Source organism: Falco peregrinus, chromosome 7, assembly GCF_023634155.1.
Source record: "Falco peregrinus isolate bFalPer1 chromosome 7, bFalPer1.pri, whole genome shotgun sequence".
Classification (NCBI taxonomy): domain Eukaryota; kingdom Metazoa; phylum Chordata; class Aves; order Falconiformes; family Falconidae; genus Falco; species Falco peregrinus.
The window spans coordinates 73,332,680-73,354,515 of NC_073727.1; the positions used below are offsets into that span (position 1 = coordinate 73,332,680).

At 37.3% G+C, this 21,836-nt stretch overlaps 1 protein-coding gene across 1 annotated transcript in view; it reads left to right on the top strand.

Moving 5' to 3' along the window:
• HCRTR2 (hypocretin receptor 2) overlaps positions 1-21,836 on the top strand; it is a 34,843-nt gene that overhangs the window by 10,067 nt on the left and 2,940 nt on the right. The window contains exons 2-6 of the mRNA XM_027787850.2: positions 5,375-5,553; positions 7,042-7,285; positions 14,528-14,643; positions 19,663-19,883; positions 21,269-21,390. Coding sequence (XP_027643651.2) covers positions 5,375-5,553; positions 7,042-7,285; positions 14,528-14,643; positions 19,663-19,883; positions 21,269-21,390 — 882 coding nt within the window. The remainder of the gene's footprint in view (positions 1-5,374; positions 5,554-7,041; positions 7,286-14,527; positions 14,644-19,662; positions 19,884-21,268; positions 21,391-21,836) is intronic.

A 21,836-nucleotide genomic window follows, 5' to 3' on the forward strand; every position in this document is an offset into this window, starting at 1 on the left:
ATAAATGCCATTACAGCCTCTAATTAAAATGCCTCAGGACACTAAGCCAACAGGGATTATATTTGTACATGAAAAGCACCAAACTCGCTATATTGTCCTATAAAAGAAGGGGGGTTTTGTCTTCAGGAATATAATGAGGTATATGAAGCTTTCTTGATAGCCTTTAGTAAGCACCTGTCTTAAATCTTACCTTTGATTTGGGTTTGTTACGTTTATTCCTTGCTGAGGGTTGCCTGGGGGCCTTTTTTGGGGGTGGGAGATGGTGAACTTTTGGAGGATGGGCTCTGAAACAGGCTTCATAATCGCAGACCTGTCCTGGCTTGGGGAAAGTCTCCGGGAGTTTTCCCGAGCAGTCAGCCTGGCAATTCAAGCTGGTTTCCGAGCCTCCACTGACGCTGTGTGGCAGAGCTTGGAACAACTATCGTTTTGCTTGAAGCTCTTCTCGATTCTGGCGGAAGAAAATGCAAGCACCAGGGGTGAGATGAAGGAGTTGTGAGAGTCGGATTACTCAATAACCGTTAGAAAAATAGCTGCTTTTTGTGAAAGCGGGCCTGCATGTTTTCATTTGCAATTATTAACTGTAACTTTGAGTGGTTTTATAAAATAAAAGCAAAAATAGGGAAAATAATAAAATACACTGGGCAGGTAATTGGGTTCCAGTAGAGTTCTGGCAGCCAGGAAAACTGCACAGTAAGAGCACATCTTGGGTTACATTTCTGTCCCACCTTTTTTTTTTTGTTTTGTTTAATTTTGATTCTCTTTTCTTCAATGCCTTTGTTAATACCATTTTCTCCACTTTCTTCCTCATTCTCATTTATAGCTGGGAACATCAAAATTTGCATTAAAGATTTGCATATAATGTTAAACAGGTTTTATTCAGAGTTATTTTTGCTATTTCATAGATTTTCGATGGAGGTCTGAAGAACCCAGTTTGGTGCACTACATTGTGCCCTTACTAAACTGGTATCCTGTTAACTCTGTGTTGTCTCGCAGGTTTTTTAGGAAGGCTGATGCTGGCATTATCTATTTTATGATTTTTTGGTAAAACACACTCCCGGTTAGGAATCTTTACTACCTTTCTCATTCTTTCTTCTCTTTTCCAAGCTGAGTGGAAAGCCACAGCTCTGCTCTTTTGCTCTGGGTAGGCAGATGGCATTTCCCACTCCATGTAGCTTCCTTTCTCTAGGATGTTTCTTTAGGATTTATACGGGAGTTGAGTGCCTCCACTTCTCTATAGAACTGCCGGAGGTGAAAATGTATTCGCAAGGAGAAAGAGTGGAAAGTATACAAAATTCTTGCGTTTTGAGACTTAACTAGTTATATTATATTCAGTGGCATAGTCAAACTATTTTGCATGCCTGTAAGACAATAATTTTTGAACACAGGCTAGAGCGTCTTTCTCGATCTGCTAGATCACTGGTATATCAATTAAGCTATTGTCTAAGACTACTGAATAACCTCGTACTGTAGTAGAATCAGAAAGAAATCGAGTCTGAAAAGAATACATTGAACTAACTTCCTGTCATTTATAACATTCTGCCCTATTCAAATAACTTGAAGCAAATTCTCACAGCTCAGTTTAGCGTTGCACTGGAAGAAAACATTACCAATGCTTGTGCAGACTGAAAACACCACTGCACCCAGCAGAGGGCAATGAGCAGGGGAGAAAGCTGACTGCTTTTCAAAATACTTTCTCTTGAAAAGCTTTTTTACACAAACTCGTTTTTTGTATACATTTATGGAATAAGTTTCTGGGATACTTGATTATGATAGTATGTGCTAATTAAGATGCCCTTGTGCTGTGTGCCTTACAAAGAAGGGAAAATGGGCTATGCTGCAAGGAACAGATGAGGTCAAAAGGCAAAACACATAAGCATAAACAGAGAAATTTAAAGTAACAAATTATCTTGCCTATCTATGCTTGTAAATTATTATTTTTTCCACCTTTCTGGTGCCTCTTGCCCCATAGATTAGAATTCAAAGGAATTTAAAGCTACTTTCTGTACCTTGGTTTTCCTGCATATTGTTACTCTCTGAGTAGCAAGGGGCATAGTCTTTTACATTTCTCTAAGGAATAGAGGTACCAGAGTTCATCTAAATTCCATCTGTGTTAAGCCAGTGTGATCTGGAAGCCTTAGTGTAGAGCTGGGAATTAGGAGTCCAAGTTTCTTATTCTGTGTCTGATTTACTGTGTGGCCTTTAGCAACTTCTGTTCTGCACTTCACTTTCTTTGTGTCAAAGATGGAAATGATAATACTTTCTTAGCTCTCTGGGGTATCATGAGGTTTCATTTGCTCATACTTATAGAAAGCTTTGAACACAACATGCAAAATGCTATGAATTCATTTCTGATACAGTTTGCTGCCAATGAGATTGACCTCACATTTGTTAACTTAATGGATTTGTTTTACCAGAAATAATATTTATGTTTCCCCGGACAGGTCAGCACAGGAATAAGAATAGTCCTTGTCAAAGAGCGTACATATCTACTTAAACCTTGCACCTTTAGGCACTGATATCCTTGGCTGAAAACAATGCAGTTGTCCAAATCGTGTAGAATGTGGGACTGTTGAAACCATAGCATGATAACAAAGTAGCTAAACCCTGAACTTTTAAAACAACATTTTATTTAACTTTGCCTATTGATAAAAGTACAGAAAAACATTCCCACTTAATATCAGCTTTAGCCTAAGTATAAGACAGGACCATACTTTGAATATGAATTGCACTCAAGACAAAGAACAAACCATAAGTAAATGGCAAAATCTTCAAATTTTTAGTGTCAAGTATTACAATTATTGAAAGCAAAATGGTGTTTACAGGTTTTTTTTCCCCAGCATTGCATTTCCAACTGTGAACAACACACCAGAGGGGCGCCAGTGTGTTATTTTCCCTGTTAAGTGCTGCCTCTGCGTTGTCAGAGTTTTAACTGTAGTAATCCCATGCACCAAGTGAGAGTAATAAAGCTCTGGATAGTTGTGTTGTAATTATCATGCAATTCTATAGAAATAATTACCTTATTAGGTAACTTAAATCATCCAAATGGGAAGAAAATACAGTTAATATGATGTTTCCTTTAAGCTTTTGATTTATAAGCCTTGCCTTTCAGATATCTGCAGCCACAGCTAAGAGAACTTGAATTTCTATATTCAGGAAGAAAACAATAGAAGAAATGGATACTGTGGGAGATTTCCTCCAAAACCAGTACAGGAACAGCAAAGAGTTTTGCAGAGGGGTTTTAACTTGCATTTAGAAAAGCATGATGGATATATAACAAATATTAAATTTATATGAGGTATAGAATCTGGAACCATATCTGCAACACATTAAAAGTTATGAAGAGCATCTGTTGTGGCACAGCAGGGGTTATAGATGAAACTTGGCAGCCTATATCCTAAAAAGGTAGTTGATAAAATCACCTCCTCTTAGAGGAACTGAAGGCCACCTAGCCTTTCCCTCTTTCTTAATTACGTCCTGGCCTAGATTACCCCTAAATGTCTAAACATAGCCGTCATGAAGAAGTGCTATAATTTCAGCTTATGCTAAAGCTCTAGTAAGGTCTTGTATGAATATCCCGCTGATTTTGGTCACAGCATTCTGACCACAAAGACGCAATCCAGCCTGAAGAGTGTCCTGAGAACAGCAACAGGGATGGTTGCAGAGGTTCTACAAATGACTGGGAGTAAAAGATAAAAGAGTTCTGAAGTTGTACAGTCTGAAAAGAAAACTGAGGAAAGGTGTAACACCAATCTTTACATATGTGAAACGTTGCTGCACGGAAAAAACCTCTTCATTCCTGTGTGTGTGCAGGAAAAACAGTGATATAAATAGCAGCAAAAGAGAAGTAGATTAGACATTAGAAGATTTTTCTTTTTTTAACAGGGAAGAGAGTTAAACTGCAGCACATTTAAGAGAGGCATGATATCTTCAAATGTAACAGACTTTAGAATGTAAACTTGCCAGTGATGGCTTAGTGGTAGTCTTTCTGCGGTTGTGTTGGTCTAAAGACTTAAACGAGACAAGAATTGTGGAATGAAGTAATATATTTTATTAGATCGACTGATGCAGCTGGAAGATGGGCACAAGCTTTCAGCACACCATCCTTCTTACGATCTAAAGAAGCATCTGATCTCAAGAGCTTATGTGCCTTAAAGTCTGTGTGTTTTTTTTCCAGCTGCTTTCACTAGTTTAATAACAGAATGGCTTAACTCTAGCTGATTCCATTTTAGATTTGGACAACCTCTTGAGGACCTTTCTAACTCTATTCTTCAGCATTCTGTGATCTGTTTAATGTGTCTAAATTAAGTATAGTGCTATATCCTGACAGATTAAGGGGACTTTGATTCCTCATCCAGATTTGCATGATGGATGAGTTATTGTTTACAGGAGAAGAACCTTTGATGTACAGTGATTTGTACTGTTTTCTTACAAAAAGTATGGTGGTGTTTCTGGAAAATTTTGTGCATCAGTTTTTAAAGAGCTTTTGGTGGCTGAATCTAAAACATTCAAAAGCTATTTATTGCTACAATCTCTCAGGGTTTTACTTCCAAAGTTAGTAAACCCCTTATTTTTAGGCTAGTTTCTCAGACTCAATTTTGGCATTTTTAATGTATTAGCTTATAAATTTAGTGCAACCATCTTAAAGGACTGATTTGCCTCATTTCTAAAAGCCTTTCAAATTGAAAGAGGGAAATGAAAAGATACAAAACAAACTTTAAAGGCTGATCTTGTAAAGCGTCTGCTAAATCCTGCTTTTGATCATAGTAATCACCATTAAAAATATACTACCTTTAAAACGCGTAGCACTTAATACTGCAAATATTACTTTTATTTACTTACTTCAAACCACAGTTACCCAGACAACTGTTACAGAATCTCTGCAGATGCAATAGATACTTTATGCACAGCAAAATATTTTATAAAATGTTGTTGTCTTGGTACGGTTTACAAGAACACGTGTGGTAGCAATTTGAAATAAGCATGATGCTATCATACGAAAAAGGTAACCTTTTACAAATGTAGATGTGTATTGCCATAGACTAGAGCCAATGGATTAAACTAGACATGAAGAAAGTTATGTGAATAGTTAGTGAAGGTAAACTATCAGGAGAGTAAGCTGCTTTACATATCAGATTATTTCCCATGCTATGGTCTATGGAGAACTATTCTTTGTGTACTAAGATTCTCTCTACACGTACCCTCTTGTTCCCACTCTAAAAGAAAACACATGGTTCATACACTGAACTACATATTCAAATATTCTGTGCTAAACAAAGGACATGAGCATTTCCTTAATTCTGCAAAGCTGTGTGTTTTCCTGTTGAAGCATTTCCTAAGTCATTTCCATTTCAGTAACTTGTCTTTCCAAATTCAGTTTGCATTGCAGTGTGGAAGAATCATCACATGCGGACAGTTACCAACTATTTCATAGTGAATCTTTCTCTGGCTGACATTCTGGTCACAATTACTTGTCTTCCAGCAACTTTAGTAGTGGACATCACAGAAACATGGTTCTTTGGGCAGCCCCTCTGCAAAGTGATTCCCTACTTACAGGTATTATTTTACTGTGTTTGTGTACACATTACCCATGTTATGAAAAAGAGAAAGAACAATAGTATCTTCCTAATAGTGCTAATCTTACGGAAGTCTATCCCAGCTACTGAAATAGATATTTCAGGGTACATGCTGAGGATTAAAGGACTATTCCACTTGTGAAAATGTTTATGCTTAATAAACATTGTTCTTGATCCATGTGCTTGTTAGACTTGGGCAATACACTTTCTGGAACATTTGTCTGATGCTCTTCACTTTTTGTGATCTTTCTTAATAATTCAGAAGGGACTTAAAGCAATAAAAATGTCTGTAAATAGAGTTGCAGTCATTTATTCTCTAGGTGCATGTGAGCCTAAGCAGCTACACAAGTGTCCAGGACAGAGAATCCAAGCTTCTGAAGAGAGTCTGGGCTTTCATATGTGTTTAGTGACATACTGTGTGTTCTTTAGTAATAATCAAAGTACCCAGGTTCACTGGGAACCAATCAGATTGCCTGCCTTAAGCAATAATTGCCACCACTCATTTACCAGTGGACTTAATTATGAGAACATTTGCATCAGAATGATTGAGAAATACCTTTTCCAAGAACACCTGGTTGGATGAACTGGCTGGGCATACTAGAATGACAACTGCTTGGCCTTTCAGTCATTATAAATCAAAAGAATTAAGCAGAACTCTGAATGTATGCAGGTGATCAGCTCTGTGCCTTCAGCACAGTTTATATTTCCAGTAGATACCTGTAGGGCTGAAGAGCCACATTGTCAAAGGCAACAGTTCTGCAGCACGTATGTCCCCTACTCAATACAATCCAAATCAGAAATTTTTTTTCAAAGCCTCTGTTCTGGTGGAAGAAAATCTGAAGAGTAACTGAAATGATCACCTAGTATACAGAATAAAAGAGTAAAACCAAAGTGATAGGCTATTTCCTATACTGAATAGAAGGTAAAATGACTTAATCTGCCTTAAGCTAATCGTTGTTAGTTTTTTTGGTTTTTTTATGAGACCTCAAATTTCCATTGTTCCTGTGAAAACTGAAAAGGCAAAATGATGGTACTGGTGTCCAAATACAACATTGAAAACAAACAAATATAATTGTTCTACAGAGAAAAAAAAAAGATCTAATTAGTTGTCTAATGTTTTCAAAGTACTTTTTCGGATAAATTTGTGCAAATTCTAAGTTGCATAAATTTGCTCTTTCAGAATCTGACCCTGCCACACCTACTCAGTTTGGGTAGCACCCTAAACTGTGAATTGTCCTGTTTCTACTGGGACTACAGGAGATAAGGATATCGGTTGTAATTCTGTATGAAGTGATTTTAAAAGAAGACTTTTTCTGGGAACAAATTCTATTTAATAATTGCAGATAAAGACCTAACTATGTTGAAAATATAAATAATTTTTAGAACTCTGGGAAAAACTTACAATAAATAATTTTTAAAGCTCTGAAAAAATGACATTTACATTTACATAATATTTCCTTTTCTTTAGACAGTTTCAGTCTCTGTGTCTGTACTAACACTCAGCTGCATTGCTTTGGATCGATGGTATGCAATTTGTCACCCTTTGATGTTTAAAAGCACAGCCAAACGAGCAAGGAACAGCATTATAATTATCTGGATTGTGTCCTGCATCATAATGATTCCTCAGGCTATTGTTATGGAGTGCAGCAGTGCGTTCCCAGGATTAGCCAATAAAACCACCTTGTTCACAGTGTGTGATGAGCATTGGGGAGGTGAGTGTGTCATTGACCATAAAGACTAAATTTGTACTGCTGTAAAGTAATAAAAATATTGGGACATATCAATATGCAGTCAAGTTATATAAACATATCACAAAATGTTCCTAATTATATAAGCTTTCTTAGAACTACCATTTTTCAAATACTGTGAAATCCTATTTTCTTTTCTATTGCTAAGCCTTAAAGTACATTTGAAACCAAGTTTAAATAAATGAGGCTGGCTTGTGTCTTGACCGTGTTAATGTTTCCCGGAGGGCAAAAATGTTCCCACCCCTTAAATACTTATGCTTATTTAAGTCTGTGATCAATGGACATTGCAGGTTTACGAAGACTTAAGTATTTAGCCTTAAGAAATAACTACACAAGAACAGAATTTCTGTTTACCTGATATATTGCTTTTGCTAGTTGCTGATATTTGATTAGTCTTTACAGATACCTCCTGCGACTTCAATGCAAATTGAATGTCATTTCAGAATTTACAGAGATGTCATCAATATGGGGTAGTGAGTTAGTCTACAGTTTGAAATTTGTCATGGACAAGATCATTTAAGTAACTTTGTAAACGTAATCAGTTACAAATTATTCTTTCCAAGAAGTGTAATTCTGCCTTTCCAGATTAACTTTGAATCTACCTTGTTCTGTATTTGAATTCAGCTGTAAGAAGTCATAAGGGTTGCCAGGGAGTAACTACTTCTCTTTTGTCTCTGTTCACAGCAAGTGGTGTTAGCCACCCACCTGAATGGTTAGGGCTCCACTCCGGTGGGCCTTGGCATAACTCCAGTGCTAACAGAGCGTGTGAGTTACATGCTGTGACTCTGACACTGGATATAATGACCATCGGTAATACCGATATTCACACACAGGAAAATAGAGCCAAGTTTGCCAAAACACATAACTAAAAGGTGCCTATTTAATAGCCTCGAGTTAGACTAAAACCCAATCAGATTCTCTCTGAGAGCTGTCTCTGTAGAAGAAGATTCCAGTTCTGTAAACAATTAAGATAAAATACAACTGAACACCTGTACTTAATTAGTGTGATAAATTAGCTTAAGCAGCTTGAACTGCTGAGGGCTCTTCCATGTGCTGTTTTGGAAGTTCCTCCTCTGCTAATGGCCTCCGCAGGGATTAATGAGAAGACATTGGCTATCACATTCCCTGTTCTTTTGCTCCTTCATGCCTGTTAGTCCTCTGGGACAAGGCAAGGGGACAGAGGTGGCTATTAGCTAGCTGGCATTCATTGCAGACACAGCTGCACTCAAAGTCTGTAAGTTAGAGGAAGCCTCTGTTAAGCTATGACTATTGTCCTTGCTGTTTCATTGGAGAGGACACATCTGCTCTTTACTTCTAGTGTTCTTTCTTCATCTGTGAACAATTTTGTATCCTCGTCTGCTGCTGGATGCTGCAGTATTTATGTGACTTTTCTTTCACAGCATACACTCCAAGTACAATTTGTGTCCACTCATTTTGGCTGCAGAACTAATTATCCACGCCTTTGTCACTTCAAGGTTAGATCTGCAGCAAAGATTCTTTTCATCAATCTAGGAAATGAAAATGGTGTAGTTTATTAATTAGGGAGTTGGGAGAGCATTTCATCGGGGAATGCAATCTCAAAATTTACAGATCTGCATTGGTCACTTTTTGATTCTTGACAGGAAAGTGTTGCTTTCAAACTACTGTGTCTGTAGTAGCCTTGGAACTATTTTAAAGAATGCCTGTTGTTCAGTGCTGCACTGAAGGAGTTGCAGCCCACAGATATGTCTGAGCTGAAGCACCCATTATACAAAAGAAAAAAACCTCCCACATGTTTGCAAGACTCTACTCTGATGAAGTGTATTTGTCCAAAATGAAATCTGTTGATCTTCAGGTTATGCTGTGAGCCTTTGCTTGCATGTTTGGAGAAGTAGAAAGGGTTATAACAAAGGCAAGTACTTGCTCATAGATTTAGTTCTTTTTGTGTGTGGCTTCAGAAATGAGGTGCAAACACTCCAAAATTATTATTATTTTTTTAATTTATATTGAGCATTAAATGAAAATAATTTTACATTAAAAATACGTTAGTTTTAAAAATACGTTAGTTTTCTGAAATGGGATGCTTTTCATTTCACTGAAAGATAACAATCCTATTTTTATCCTACTGCCTTTTTAATGAATTATTCTTGTAATGATAATGCACCATCATTGCTAGTTATTCTGCTGGTGCCTTTCAGCTATCCATAAAAAATAATCCTCTCCACTTTTTAATAATAGCTTATCATAGCAACTTGACAGAAGAACCTTTCTTTGTGTTAAGTTACAAGTAGATTGCTCAAATCATGGAATTACTTTGCAAATGTAGAATTAACCATATATTATCAATGAGGATAAAATATGATAGAGAGGGAAAGAGTTACATCTTAACAACCCTTTCAGACTATGGAGAACAGAATGTCATTAGCTACAGTTTCCATTCAATTGAAAGTGTTTAAGGACATCGAGTTGGGCCAAAGCATAGAAAACGCAGTTTTTCTACTGAAATCACAAAGGCCCCCAAAAGAAGAACAAAAGGACACAGATAACAGGGCAACAGTTTGAAAAGACTGGTGAGCCTTGAGGCCAGAAGGAGTAAAGAGCTAATGTTCTCAAAGAAAGTAGTTGCATTTTTGTTGGATTTTGTTTTCCCTTTTTTGACTAGGGGAATATTGAAAACTAGTCAAAGAAAACTAACGACGAGGAAGTTGAAGGAGAAAGAAATTCATTATCCTATGAAAACTGTATTTGCAAAGAGAAAGTGGAGATGTAGATATTGCACACTCTCAAGAGACCAAGAGTGAATCCTATAGGAGAGTCAGTTTAGAGGAAAGGGTTTATATTTGGGTGTTTGCTCTTTTGTTTAGAACTGTATATAATTTATGCTGTCTAAGATTAGGGTATATCTAATGAATTCTTTGCACAGCATTGTGTACACTGTAGATCCCAAGGATGTTAAACTGTGAATTGTTAAGGTTGGGACTGCAAAAAGGGGGTGCTAAATGATACTTTCCAAAGTGTTTTGGAAGTCTGTTGTAATTTTGGGAACTCAGGGTCACTGAAACATGAGGTGCAATGGAGGACTGATGGTAAGCCATGTCCAGGAAAATGTCAGAGATGCCAAAGCAGGAGACAGCACTGTACCCTACCCAGACTTAGGTCCAGCTGCTGAAAACCATACACGTCTGGCAAGTGTCTGTAAGGAAGGTCTGATCAGCACTGTGACACTTGGGGTCCTTAATGGTGAACAAATAGTGGCCACCCTTACTAGTAAGATTTCAAGCATGCTGCTGGAGAGCTGCCAATGACTGCAAATGGAGCTCAATTTCTTTTTAATTGCTTCTGGCATTCTTGAATGTAAAATTCATTGCCAACTCTAGGCCGAGGGTTTTTCATTTCGAGTACTGTCTAATAACAATATTTTATTTGGGAATGCAGAAGGCTCCAACATGTGACCTGTGCAGACTCACTTAAGGAGCCAGTGTTGGCCACAGTTCCATAATAGTCTGTAATTGCTATGAGCTGAATTTGATGATAAAGTGCCAAAATAAAAGAAACATATATTAAAATGAGTTCACCATGTGTCCAAGTAAGCTAAATGCATTTTCTTAGAGCTGTTTGCAGAACGAGTGTTAGCCAAAGTGCATTAGCCAACCCCTTTGGAAATGATAAAAAGAATATGGAGATAATCCTTTCCCAAAACTGCATGGTTGAATGGAAACAAAGGGAAGAGTTTGTGTTCCATTTCCTCTTAGACTACTCATAAAATAATACAAAACCATATTGTCTTAATTATGGGAAACAAATAGCTGGAAATTGCATTATTACAGGAAGGTTTATACATCCTGTTTATCCAAGTGTCCAGAATTTATGGAAAAACTTGTGGGACTTTTTAATGCAGAAAGAAGTAATAATATTGCTAATACTAAAGTTATGCTTGATGCTATCATAAATTGATAAGCATAATATATCAGCTTTGAAAATGTAATTTTAGTATTGGATAACTATAAATACTCTGACACAGGAACATAGTTTGGAAAGGACTGTGTTGTGTGGTCAAATTTTCTCTGCTATGGGCATCCACTTCCTAACATCCCTATTTATTAAGCTTTATTCTAAAGTATACTCTCATATCTGCATTGCTGCTTCATGTTAGTAACTCCAAAACCTCACAGGTATCTTCCTGAGACTAGACAACCTGGGAACTCTCTACTAAGGCTCAACAAACTTGATAGTCTTGTTGTTTCTCCCTGTTCTTAGGGAAGCTGTCAAAAGTACCAGTTTCATTATGCACCTATGGCTTAAGGGAATTTTTCATTTGCTAGATATATCAAAACCTTTTGAGTCTGGGTTGTTTTCAGTTTGTATGTATATGTATATGTATACATGTATGTATATATGTATTTACACAAATGTAGTAAAATTCTGGCAAAAATCCAGAAGCTGGAGTTTCAGTCTTCTACCTCCTTGCTTCATTGAACAACTGTCCAGGACTGGAAAACAATGCTGAGAAGGAAGCTTTAGAAAAATTTAAAATAGCCCTGCAGCAGACAGAAGGGGGCTTGTTTTAGCATAGTGATCCTCTATCAGGTGAGTTATCATACGGTATGACTGGTGCTGAGTAGGAACATGGGTCTCACTCCAGTCCAATCCCCATGACCACCTGCTTGCTTTTCATCCCTTCTCTCTTTTCTGTAAAATAGCTGCCAGTGATGTGAGAATCATTAATTTCTTCTTAAGGGGATTGTTACTCTAGCTAAGAACGATCTCTGCCTATTCTGAAGTCCATTATGTGACCATTGAAGGCAAAGACACTTTTCTCCTCTTCTGCTTGGCAGTAAGAGGTCCAGCAGTCCCAGCCAGGCAGGTGATATATCATCAGGACCATAGACTGACTGATTTTCTCATTCAAGGAGCCTGGAACTCACTTGATAAATGAATGGTATCCCAAACCAGCCCTTCCTCCTTCTTGCTGCTGTGATTGTCAAACAACTTTAAAGCTTTTTTTTTGGCTTGAGAAGCTAAACAGTCATGCTTCTTAGGGAAACGTTCTACAAAGGGCTTTGCCCTGGGTGGAGGAAGGGTAGGTTTCCTTTGATGTTTAGCAGCTGGCACTTTCCAGGTGGCTAAACTTCAAAGACAAGTGTTAGGATCTTCCTCCAACTTGGTCCATCAGTTCTTTGTAGATAGCTAGGCTCATTTAATGTTTCACTTTACTTGGAATGCTAATTTGGAAGCCATAAACTCCAGATGGCCTTTTAAATATGTACCGTCCTTCTACCTGAAAGGGGCCTGGTTGCCTGCAAAGTGTTGATGGGGCAGGTGGCACCTCCTTCTGAGCAGAAAGAATGTACTTTCAGCTCTGACCTCCTGTGATCCCAGTAAGTCACGTTACTCCAGTTTCTCCCTAATTTCTCCACCTATGAAGCATGCATGTTATTATTCCTGTGTTTGACAGGACTGCTGTGAGGGTGCATTTTCTGGAATGCAAAACCAAGTTTGAGATCATCAGTCAATACACAAACCCAGGTTATAAATTATAAAAGACCTGCTCCAAATGGTCTGCCTCCCCCAGGGGCATTGACAGGATCTAGTAGCTGCGGCTGCTAGTTAAGAGTTGGTAAGCTGGTTTTGCTACAGGATGTTAGAGCAAGTAAGGAGCCAAATGCTGCTTATCTGATTTTTTTTGAACCTTGATCCATCAGAGCTGTCAAATGTCAATGACAATGTCTCTGTTACCTTCGCTAGCAACAAACATGGGCTGGATTTTGCTAGAAGTTTCTCTTTCCCTGGTACTGAAGTTTTTCTAGCTGGTGAACCAGATGACACTATCAGGCCCAACACTGAGCATGATATGACTTGAGAGTGGGTTCGAGGGTGAGCCTGAAGCTGATGAGATGGTGTACTCTTCCCTGCTAAGAGAGTTATGGTCCAAGTCTTTGTATGTCCTTGTCTCATCAAACTCTCAGGGATTCTCCTGGTGTGCAAAGGGACTTCTTGTTTGATAAGGTCCACAATCTTAGTCACTTTGAGGCAGAAAATAGGTTTGACTTACCAATGTTTTGATCTCATGCAAATCCTTTTGCCTTTTTTTTTTTTTTTTTTTTTTTTAATTCGAACTACAGTCAATGCAGTTTCAGTTTCAGATCTTACCATCCTGAAACATTCGAAATTCTGGAAATTATCATAAACATTTCTTCTTTACTCAAGCCAAAATGCAATACTTAGGTTTACCATGCAGTAGAACTGCTCATGGGGTGCACAGTTTCTCCTCTGCTATGTATTGTCACTCTCCTTAATGTGAATTCCTTTTCTGAGGTCACCCATAAATGTTGTCATTAATACAAACATTTGGTAATATCAAACTAAATTTGATGTAACAAAAGTGAAAGCAAGCTTTTCAGGAACCCACTGCGCTTTCTGCTAAAATCTAATAATGAAGCTTATGAGGTAACATTCTTAAAACACTATACACTCACAACACTTGTAAGATGTTTGTCTCTAAGCAAATAACATTCATAAGTTGTCTTTTGAAAAAAGATACACAGGAAACTAGGATACAGTAGTAGCAAAGTCATTATTGTTAAAGCTGAGTCAAAAATAATTTTGGAAATTTCCTAAGTTTAGAGCACTTGACCAAATTAATTCTATTTTAAAAAAAATGTAATCATAATAATAAATCACTGAGTCTTATCATGTTTATTCTGCCAGCAAAAAGTGATTTAAGAAAGGTCTGTCTCTCTGTCCATCAGCATCCTGTGTGCTGTAGTCTACATCCTGTTTATAGGTGAGAGACTGCAGTTTACTCAGGGATACATGGTAATCTTTGCAGAATTAAAACTGAAGACAGTTACACAACCTGTTAAATACAACAAAGATGGCCTAGGTTAGATAATTAGTCAGCTATTGTTAGGTAATGGAATTTTCTATCTTTCACTGATTTCATAAAAAGCAAAAATTCTTAAGACTTCATACCTAAAGTAATAATGTGATATGAAAGCAATACTGTGATAGAGGAGATGCTCGAGATAAAAGCATGTTTATAATAGATACAGAATTTATATTGAAGTTATTAAAAAAACAATTCTGACCATTATATTATTGGAGATATCTTCCATTATAACCTATTATGTTTGAAAAACATGCATACCTTTATGAATAATTTAGCTTAAAGTGATTTTGATGTATGTATATTTAAACGCTCTTTTCTTATTTGAATTATCTTTCCAGCTGAGGTATACCCCAAAATATATCACACGTGCTTTTTTCTGGTAACATACATGGCACCACTGTGTCTTATGGTGTTGGCCTATTTGCAAATATTTCGAAAGCTGTGGTGTCGCCAGGTAAGTCACTTAACACCAGCTCTGCTTGCTTTCTGTCGTGTTTATGTGCAGACTCCCATGTACAACCTTCTTCTCTGTTTGCCCATTCAGCACTGTTACCAGGTTCAGAGACACTGTTGGCTCACAGTGACCTTGGGTAGGCACTGAGATTCATTAAAAAATGAAGGCAGTCAGGCTGAATGTGAACCCCTTCTGCCTCATGTCTGCGAAGGGTTTGGAGGGGGAGAGGGCAAAAGGCAACAGAAAGATTGATTATAGGCAGAGGAAAGATCCCTCCCATTGTATCTGAAATGCTTACCAAAATACCTTAGGTGACCTTATACCACTAAGATCTCCTGTAGCAGTCAAAAGTGGGGATTGACCTTCTACTTTTGTAAATAGTCTGTTAAATATTTTATTTTTATGTTTCATTCTATGAAGTCTCAGGTTCATAGCAGGTCCAATCTGAACAGAAGTTAGATTAGAATGTCCAGCTATCAGAACTGTGAGACTGAAATTGCCTGATGTGAAGCTGGCTGTTGCCAGTAACATTTTATGTGAATTATTGACAAATAATTGACATGATTTCACATGTGAATATCTGTTTTTTTCAAGCTTCAAGTTAAAAATACAGGGGGGAAATACTAAACAAAAAACCCCAAGCAAGCAAGAACACAAAGAATGTTTGAATTGAAGTGGCAAAAATTATGTGATTTTTTTCAGGAATATTTTTTCCCCTCCAACATTTTGACGTTGTGTCAGCCTTAGAATAGTTTCCTGGGTGTGAACACTAATCTGTCATGCATCAGTCCATGGTTCTCTCTGCTGTCGTCTGCTTTGTTCAGGATTTATCTATAGCTGTAGTTCTCTCCTACCCCCTCCCTGTCATTCTGTAAAGGACAATAAACTCATCCCATTGAAGACATTATGCAAGATATTCCCTCTCCTGTTTTCTCAAATAGCTCTAACAGTGGCTGACATTTCCATCAAGATATCTGCGTGAATCATTTCAGTTTCACCATTATGTCTGATACCATCCAAATTTGAGTTAGCCTGTCCTGACCAATAATACCAGGAGCATTTTTCATGCAGTTTAAACTGATCCATCAGAGAAATCACAAGCAGATTTTAGATTTCTAAATATACATATGTTAAAAGCAAAAATAAAATCTTATACTGAGAAAACAAAGTCTCTTGCAAATAACTAAAACAGGAAAAAAACAAATCTGGTTTAAGGCATTCTCTTATCATCAATACATCCTAATACCAATTATTTTCACTTCTAATCAGATTAGATTAAACCCCATTTGCTGTTTATCTTTAAATTATTATACTTGCTTGTAATTTCTTACAAGTTTAAATAACAAGGTAGCTTGAAGGTAAAATTTATCCTTTACAATCTGAAGGGACTGCTCCCCAGAACAAAGGTTTTGCTTGGTTAGTTTTGAAATTAAATTCAGTTTAATATATCTTTAAGATGCTCAGTATTGCTGAATAGTTATCTATCCTGTAGTACCCAATGACCTTATCACCATATTGCTTCTTAACCCTCTCTTCTATACATTCTTTACAGTTTACTTGTTCTCTCAAACTCTCCATTAATTAAATGCAGAACAATTGTTCTTAACCTGCCTATAGCTTGAAAATGCTGGTTCAGATTCAGAGCAGAAGTTGGACGATTGGAAACCTATTTGTTTTATTGGTTTTTTTTTTCCCACGATTGTATTAGCTGAGCTATTTCTTAACAATATTTCTTCTCTATGTACATCTTGCATGCTGACAAGGTTAGGATGATCCCTTTTTTTTTTTTTTTTCAGTGGCAAAAAGACAAATAATGCTACAGGCTTAGTGCTATCAATGATGTAAAATTACAGCTGTCTCGTTTCCTAGCATAGATGATAGCACTATGTATAAGAGGTTGCACTAAGTGAAATTAAAACCACAGCATATCTATTATCAACTGTGACTTGGCTGCAGACATCAGGCATTTTTCTAAGTGCAACAGGTGTGCCATAATCAGTCATGTAGAGCAAATGAATGCAGTGCTTTAAATGTATTATTTGATAATAGCTTCAATTAAGAAATCATGCTGTTCACCAGAACTTCAGTTAATATAGTGATCCTATTGCAAGGTGCAATAAGCCTTCCAGATGTACATGACAGAAAAAACACAGCAAATGGCAGATGCCTTCTATGCCTTAAGCTTTTAATAAAGGTTCTTTTTTAAAATTGAGTGCGTTGTGCATGCAAATTTTCAGATGACTAAAGGTAAGATAGATTTACAAGCTATCCTTACCGTACTTTGGGCAATAGCCCTTAAAATTATTGATTGTGTCTTTCAAGCAGCTTTTTGAATATAAGCTCTGCAATCTTTGAACTAATGATTCAACTTTGTAAAGACAAGAACAATCATGCCACAAATACAACAGATCTTGAGTAATTTATTTTAATTATTAGCAAGGAAGTAGTGACTTAGAAGGAAGGCTATGTTCTCTTGTGGATTTAAGTAGATTAAAAATTCTGAACAAATGAATAAGACCGGATGGACTTACGATAAAACTGTTGATACATAATTTGTATTATGAAGTTCCATACCTTATGCCTCAATTTACTGATGTCCAAATGCATTGACACTGAAGCCTACTCCTATCAATAACTAGGAACCCTACCGATTTTCATTTTGGCAGGTAAAATACACCCTTCCAATCTTTGCAAGTTGTTATTATATTTTCCTCTGGTTATAAACCTCATGACAATAATTTGACGGGATAGAGCAAAGATACATAAGAAAATAACTGCAACAGTTAGTACCTGTTTGGACACACCTAGTGTCTTTTAGTAGATCATTGGAATTACACAAGTTCTCCACAATTATCTCTATAACTGATTCATTATTGAAAAGCAAATATGTATTATGCTGGCATGTGTATACTTGTACATACATAATCATAGAATCATTTAGGTTGGAAAAGACCTTCAACACCATCAAGTCCAACCATTAACCTAGTACTGCCAAGTCCACCACTAAACCATGTCCCTAAGTGCCACACCTACTGTTTCAGCTATGCATCTGTGGGTATAAAGCTCTTCTGTGGTTTTCTTTCCTGATAAAAGTCTTGCTGTATTATTGCATATTGGTGTAACAGTAGCAGTACAAACTCCTTAAGTTGTAGCAATTTAATACATAGTACAGTGAGACTACATAGTTCTACCTTTGATCACCTCTTGGTATTAAACACTGCTTAAATACCAGAAAAGACATCACACAAAGGTACAAACCATGCAGTCATGTCCAGCATTTCTGTAGAAATAACCGTCCACAATTTTGAGCCACAATAACGTGTCTCTTCATCTAAATTGCTCCTACCTACATGAAAGCTGGTCACAGTTTTCTTTAAGTGAATACTTGACATAATCATGAGGGAGAGACGTGGCTGAATTTTTCTGCTTCTATCTCCAGTTCTTGCTACAATATGGTAACTCAATATGACTGAAAAGGAAGGAAAACTTCTGCTTCAAATATAGAGAACAGAACATCAAAGTACCCTTGATAAGCTAGAATCAGAATCTTAGACAGCATATTACCTCAGCAGTGTGTGGCAAAGACACATTGCAGTACTGCACCCTACGGCCAAGCAGGGTAAATCCCTTGCAGTAGGACAGACATGTCCAGGTATGAAACTGATACTGCTGATTTCAGCAGAATGAGTGGGAACTCGCAGTAGGAGTAAGTACAAGGTGGGTTTTTTTTTTTTGCTTTAAGTCCATATGCACATTAGTAAAAAATAAATGTTATAACATAATCCTTGTTCTGCTTCATTGATTTCCTGTTCATTACAACACAACTTTGCCAAAACGTTCCAATAGTTGTAAATCAGGTTTGATGGTGCACAAAAATGCTGAATTAAGGGCTTGTCTGTGCAAAGAAGCTATTGAGAATAAAAAATAAACCAAAACCAACATAATAACTGTTCTAGAACAATTCTGAATGTGCATGCTTTTAACAGTATTCCCTTTTTAGCTTACTTTTTTTCTGAAATAAATATCCCAAAATGTCACTCTTTTCTGGTCAGTTTGTGTGGAAAAGTCCTCATTTTTTAACTGTTACAATAGACAATTTGAATTTTTAAGATACATTTAAACATGAATTATTTTACACTCATGACACTAGTCACCTCACAGATAATTGTATTACACATGAATAAAACTATATTTCTACCCAAAAGTTTTTCACAATGTGTAACATTGAAAACATCATTAACGTCATTGTAATAAAGTTCTCTGAGAAATTCCCTGCCATCTGTAGTCTTTCACATTTGGCTGAAGGCAGGAAATAATTTTGAAGAACTGAAGCAAAATTGCTTTATTTGGCTTGGCTAATGTGAGGAAACAAAACCAGAGATTTTTCTTTTGATAGCATGGTGCTACATCTACCCATTGCAAGGTGTCTTTGGCTAACCTGATTCTTCCTGTGTCTTGGTACTCTTCCATGATTCCCCTCTGTCACTGTATATACATTCAGTTTTGAAGAGCTTTGCAGAGACATCCATACTTCGGCTGTGTTTTCTTTAGCTGCTTCATTGTCATCTAGATTGAGTATTTGGAAGTTTTATGGCACTTAAACTATGTAGGCTTTAAATCTTTGTTTTCCAATGCTGAAAAGCTGTTTAGTATTTAAAATTAACAGCGTTAATGGGATAAACTACTCTGCCATACAACAAAACATTCAATGTGCAACTTTATAACAACATAATTGCAGCAATAGGGATGGTAAGTGTGATAGTCTGAAAACACAAGGTATGTGGGAAGTAAAGAAAACTTAAATATATCAATTATATTTGGATAAAACACAAATTTTTTTGCAGTCCTTGAAGTGTGTCCAAAACTGGGTTTGTTTTTACAGCTACATCAGTTAATTTATTAAAAAACCCTACTTTTCCCTGCAAGCTTACATTGCGTACGTCAACATGTCTATTTTTTCTTGTTAAAGCTACCCGCAATGCTAATTTTTCAAAGTGCCCCTTATTTTGTCTTTCTTAGATCCCAGGAACTTCTTCTGTTGTTCAGAAAAAATGGAAGCCTCTGCAGTCCTCAGCACAGCCCCGAGTGCTAGGACAATCAACGAAGTCAAAGATTAGTGCTGTGGCAGCTGAAATAAAACAGATTCGTGCAAGAAGGAAAACAGCACGTATGCTAATGGTTGTCCTCCTGGTTTTTGCACTTTGCTATCTACCAATTAGCATCCTCAATGTATTGAAAAGGTAAACACTTGGTAGAGCTTTCTGTGTAAAAACAATCCTCTGTTATGAGTTTCCTGTGATTCTGGCAGATACTTCTGAAGGATAAGCTTACTTATTTCTCAACAAAGAAACCGAAAATAAGCATACAGTTGCAACAACAACAAAAAAATCTAATTTATCCATACTACTTAAACCAAAGACCAGATTGTGGAACCCTTTTTAACAAGCTCTTCCTCATGAAAATGGTCTAGCCTGTCTCCTCATTAAAACCTGTCATTTACATGGGATTACAGCTTGTTTTGTGTAAACGCATCCCTGGAAGTGCATTTACCTACAGCAGCAGCTGAAAGTTAGCAGGAGGGTGTAGTGTTGTGGTTTCGCGCCCAGGATTGTGAAATGCTGGGTTCAAACCCAACCCCTGTCACGTACAATTTCGACACCTTAGGCTAACTCTTCAGTTTGCCTACAAAGCTATGTTTTTCTTTTTTACCCTTTTCTCTCCAGTTCATTTGAGACATAATTGTGTATGCTTTTTCGTTTTTGTACAGTGCCTGACAGGCTAAGGCTTTGGTATAGTTATATCTCATGAGCCCTCTGGAGTACTGATAAATAATGACCTATTAGCAGAAGATTTGAACATCCTAAAATATAAGCAGCCTGTTACTGGTGCTTGAGTAATGTTTTAGTTTTAAAGGAATAGGTTCACATTGGGTATGAAGGTTTAAATAAATGCCACTCAATTCTGGAGCTTTCCTGAGGCCTAGTTTGAATACTTTTAATCCTCAAGTCCTTTGGTAGGCAATGTGAGAGGAAGAAATACTTCCAGAAGACAGTTCAGGCAACCTACAATCTGAATCACAGAGGAACTGCACAGGCTGCCTCGACTACAACAGCAGAGTAGACCCATAGTTAGATTTTCACTTAAATAGCAAAATTTAGGCATAAGGAGTCTGGGAAAAGCAGATTTCTCCAGAGGGCAGAAGCTGCTACTGTGCCCTCAGCTTTGTGGCCAGCTCAGTGACTTTTCAGTTCCAAAGCCCATGTTTATTTGAGAGTGGGCCTAGAGCAGGGAACCTCAATGATGTGAATAGGTCAAAAGCAACTTTTCCCTTCTTTCCTTGGCTTATCTGACACCAGCTGACTTTGGTTACTTAGCAGAAAAGCGATGCATCTGCACCATTGCAAAGTAAAGTGCTGATTGTCTCTTTTGTGCTAAACCACCAAGACAGGAGGCTGAGGGACAGGGAGAGGACTTCATTGCCTCAAGAAAGCCAGCACTGTTGAATCAGCTTTTCTGTGATACTGCAAATAGGTCATCAGAGATAAAATTAGTCTAGAAGTCACCAAATCTTTTTACATGTTTTCTAGTTTTGCCATCTTTCAGTTTTGTTTTTCTTTTTCTGTAGGGTTTTTGGGATGTTTAATCAAGCCGATGATAGAGAAACTGTATATGCCTGGTTCACGTTCTCACACTGGCTTGTATATGCAAACAGTGCAGCCAATCCTATTATTTATAACTTCCTCAGTGGTAAGTTACAGTTACATAGAATTTAAATGTAATGTATAGTTTGAATGTAATGAGCCATAGCAAATAAGATTAATGACTGTGTAACATCAGCCCAGCTCCTCCAGTGGGAGCTAGATCCTCTTCTTGGAACAAGCTGCCTGAAGTATTACCTTTAGGCTATCTACCTACAACTAAACTAAACAGTGCCAGGGCCTGAGTCCAAGTGCTTGGATTTGACTGTCCATGCCATTAATTTGGTAGAGAATTCCCTGGCATGGCTTTGGTCTCCCTGGATATTGCCTGGGAGGCAGCACAGGCCAGGGACTGTCCCTAGTCTGCATGTTATGTGCAGGTACTGGGGTTTGGAGGTGGTGAGTCTTTAATAGTGCTTGCATGGCTGAACTGTGCCAACTAGGTTCAAGAGCAAAGAACCAGCCAGGATGTACAGTATAGATTTATCTTAGTTT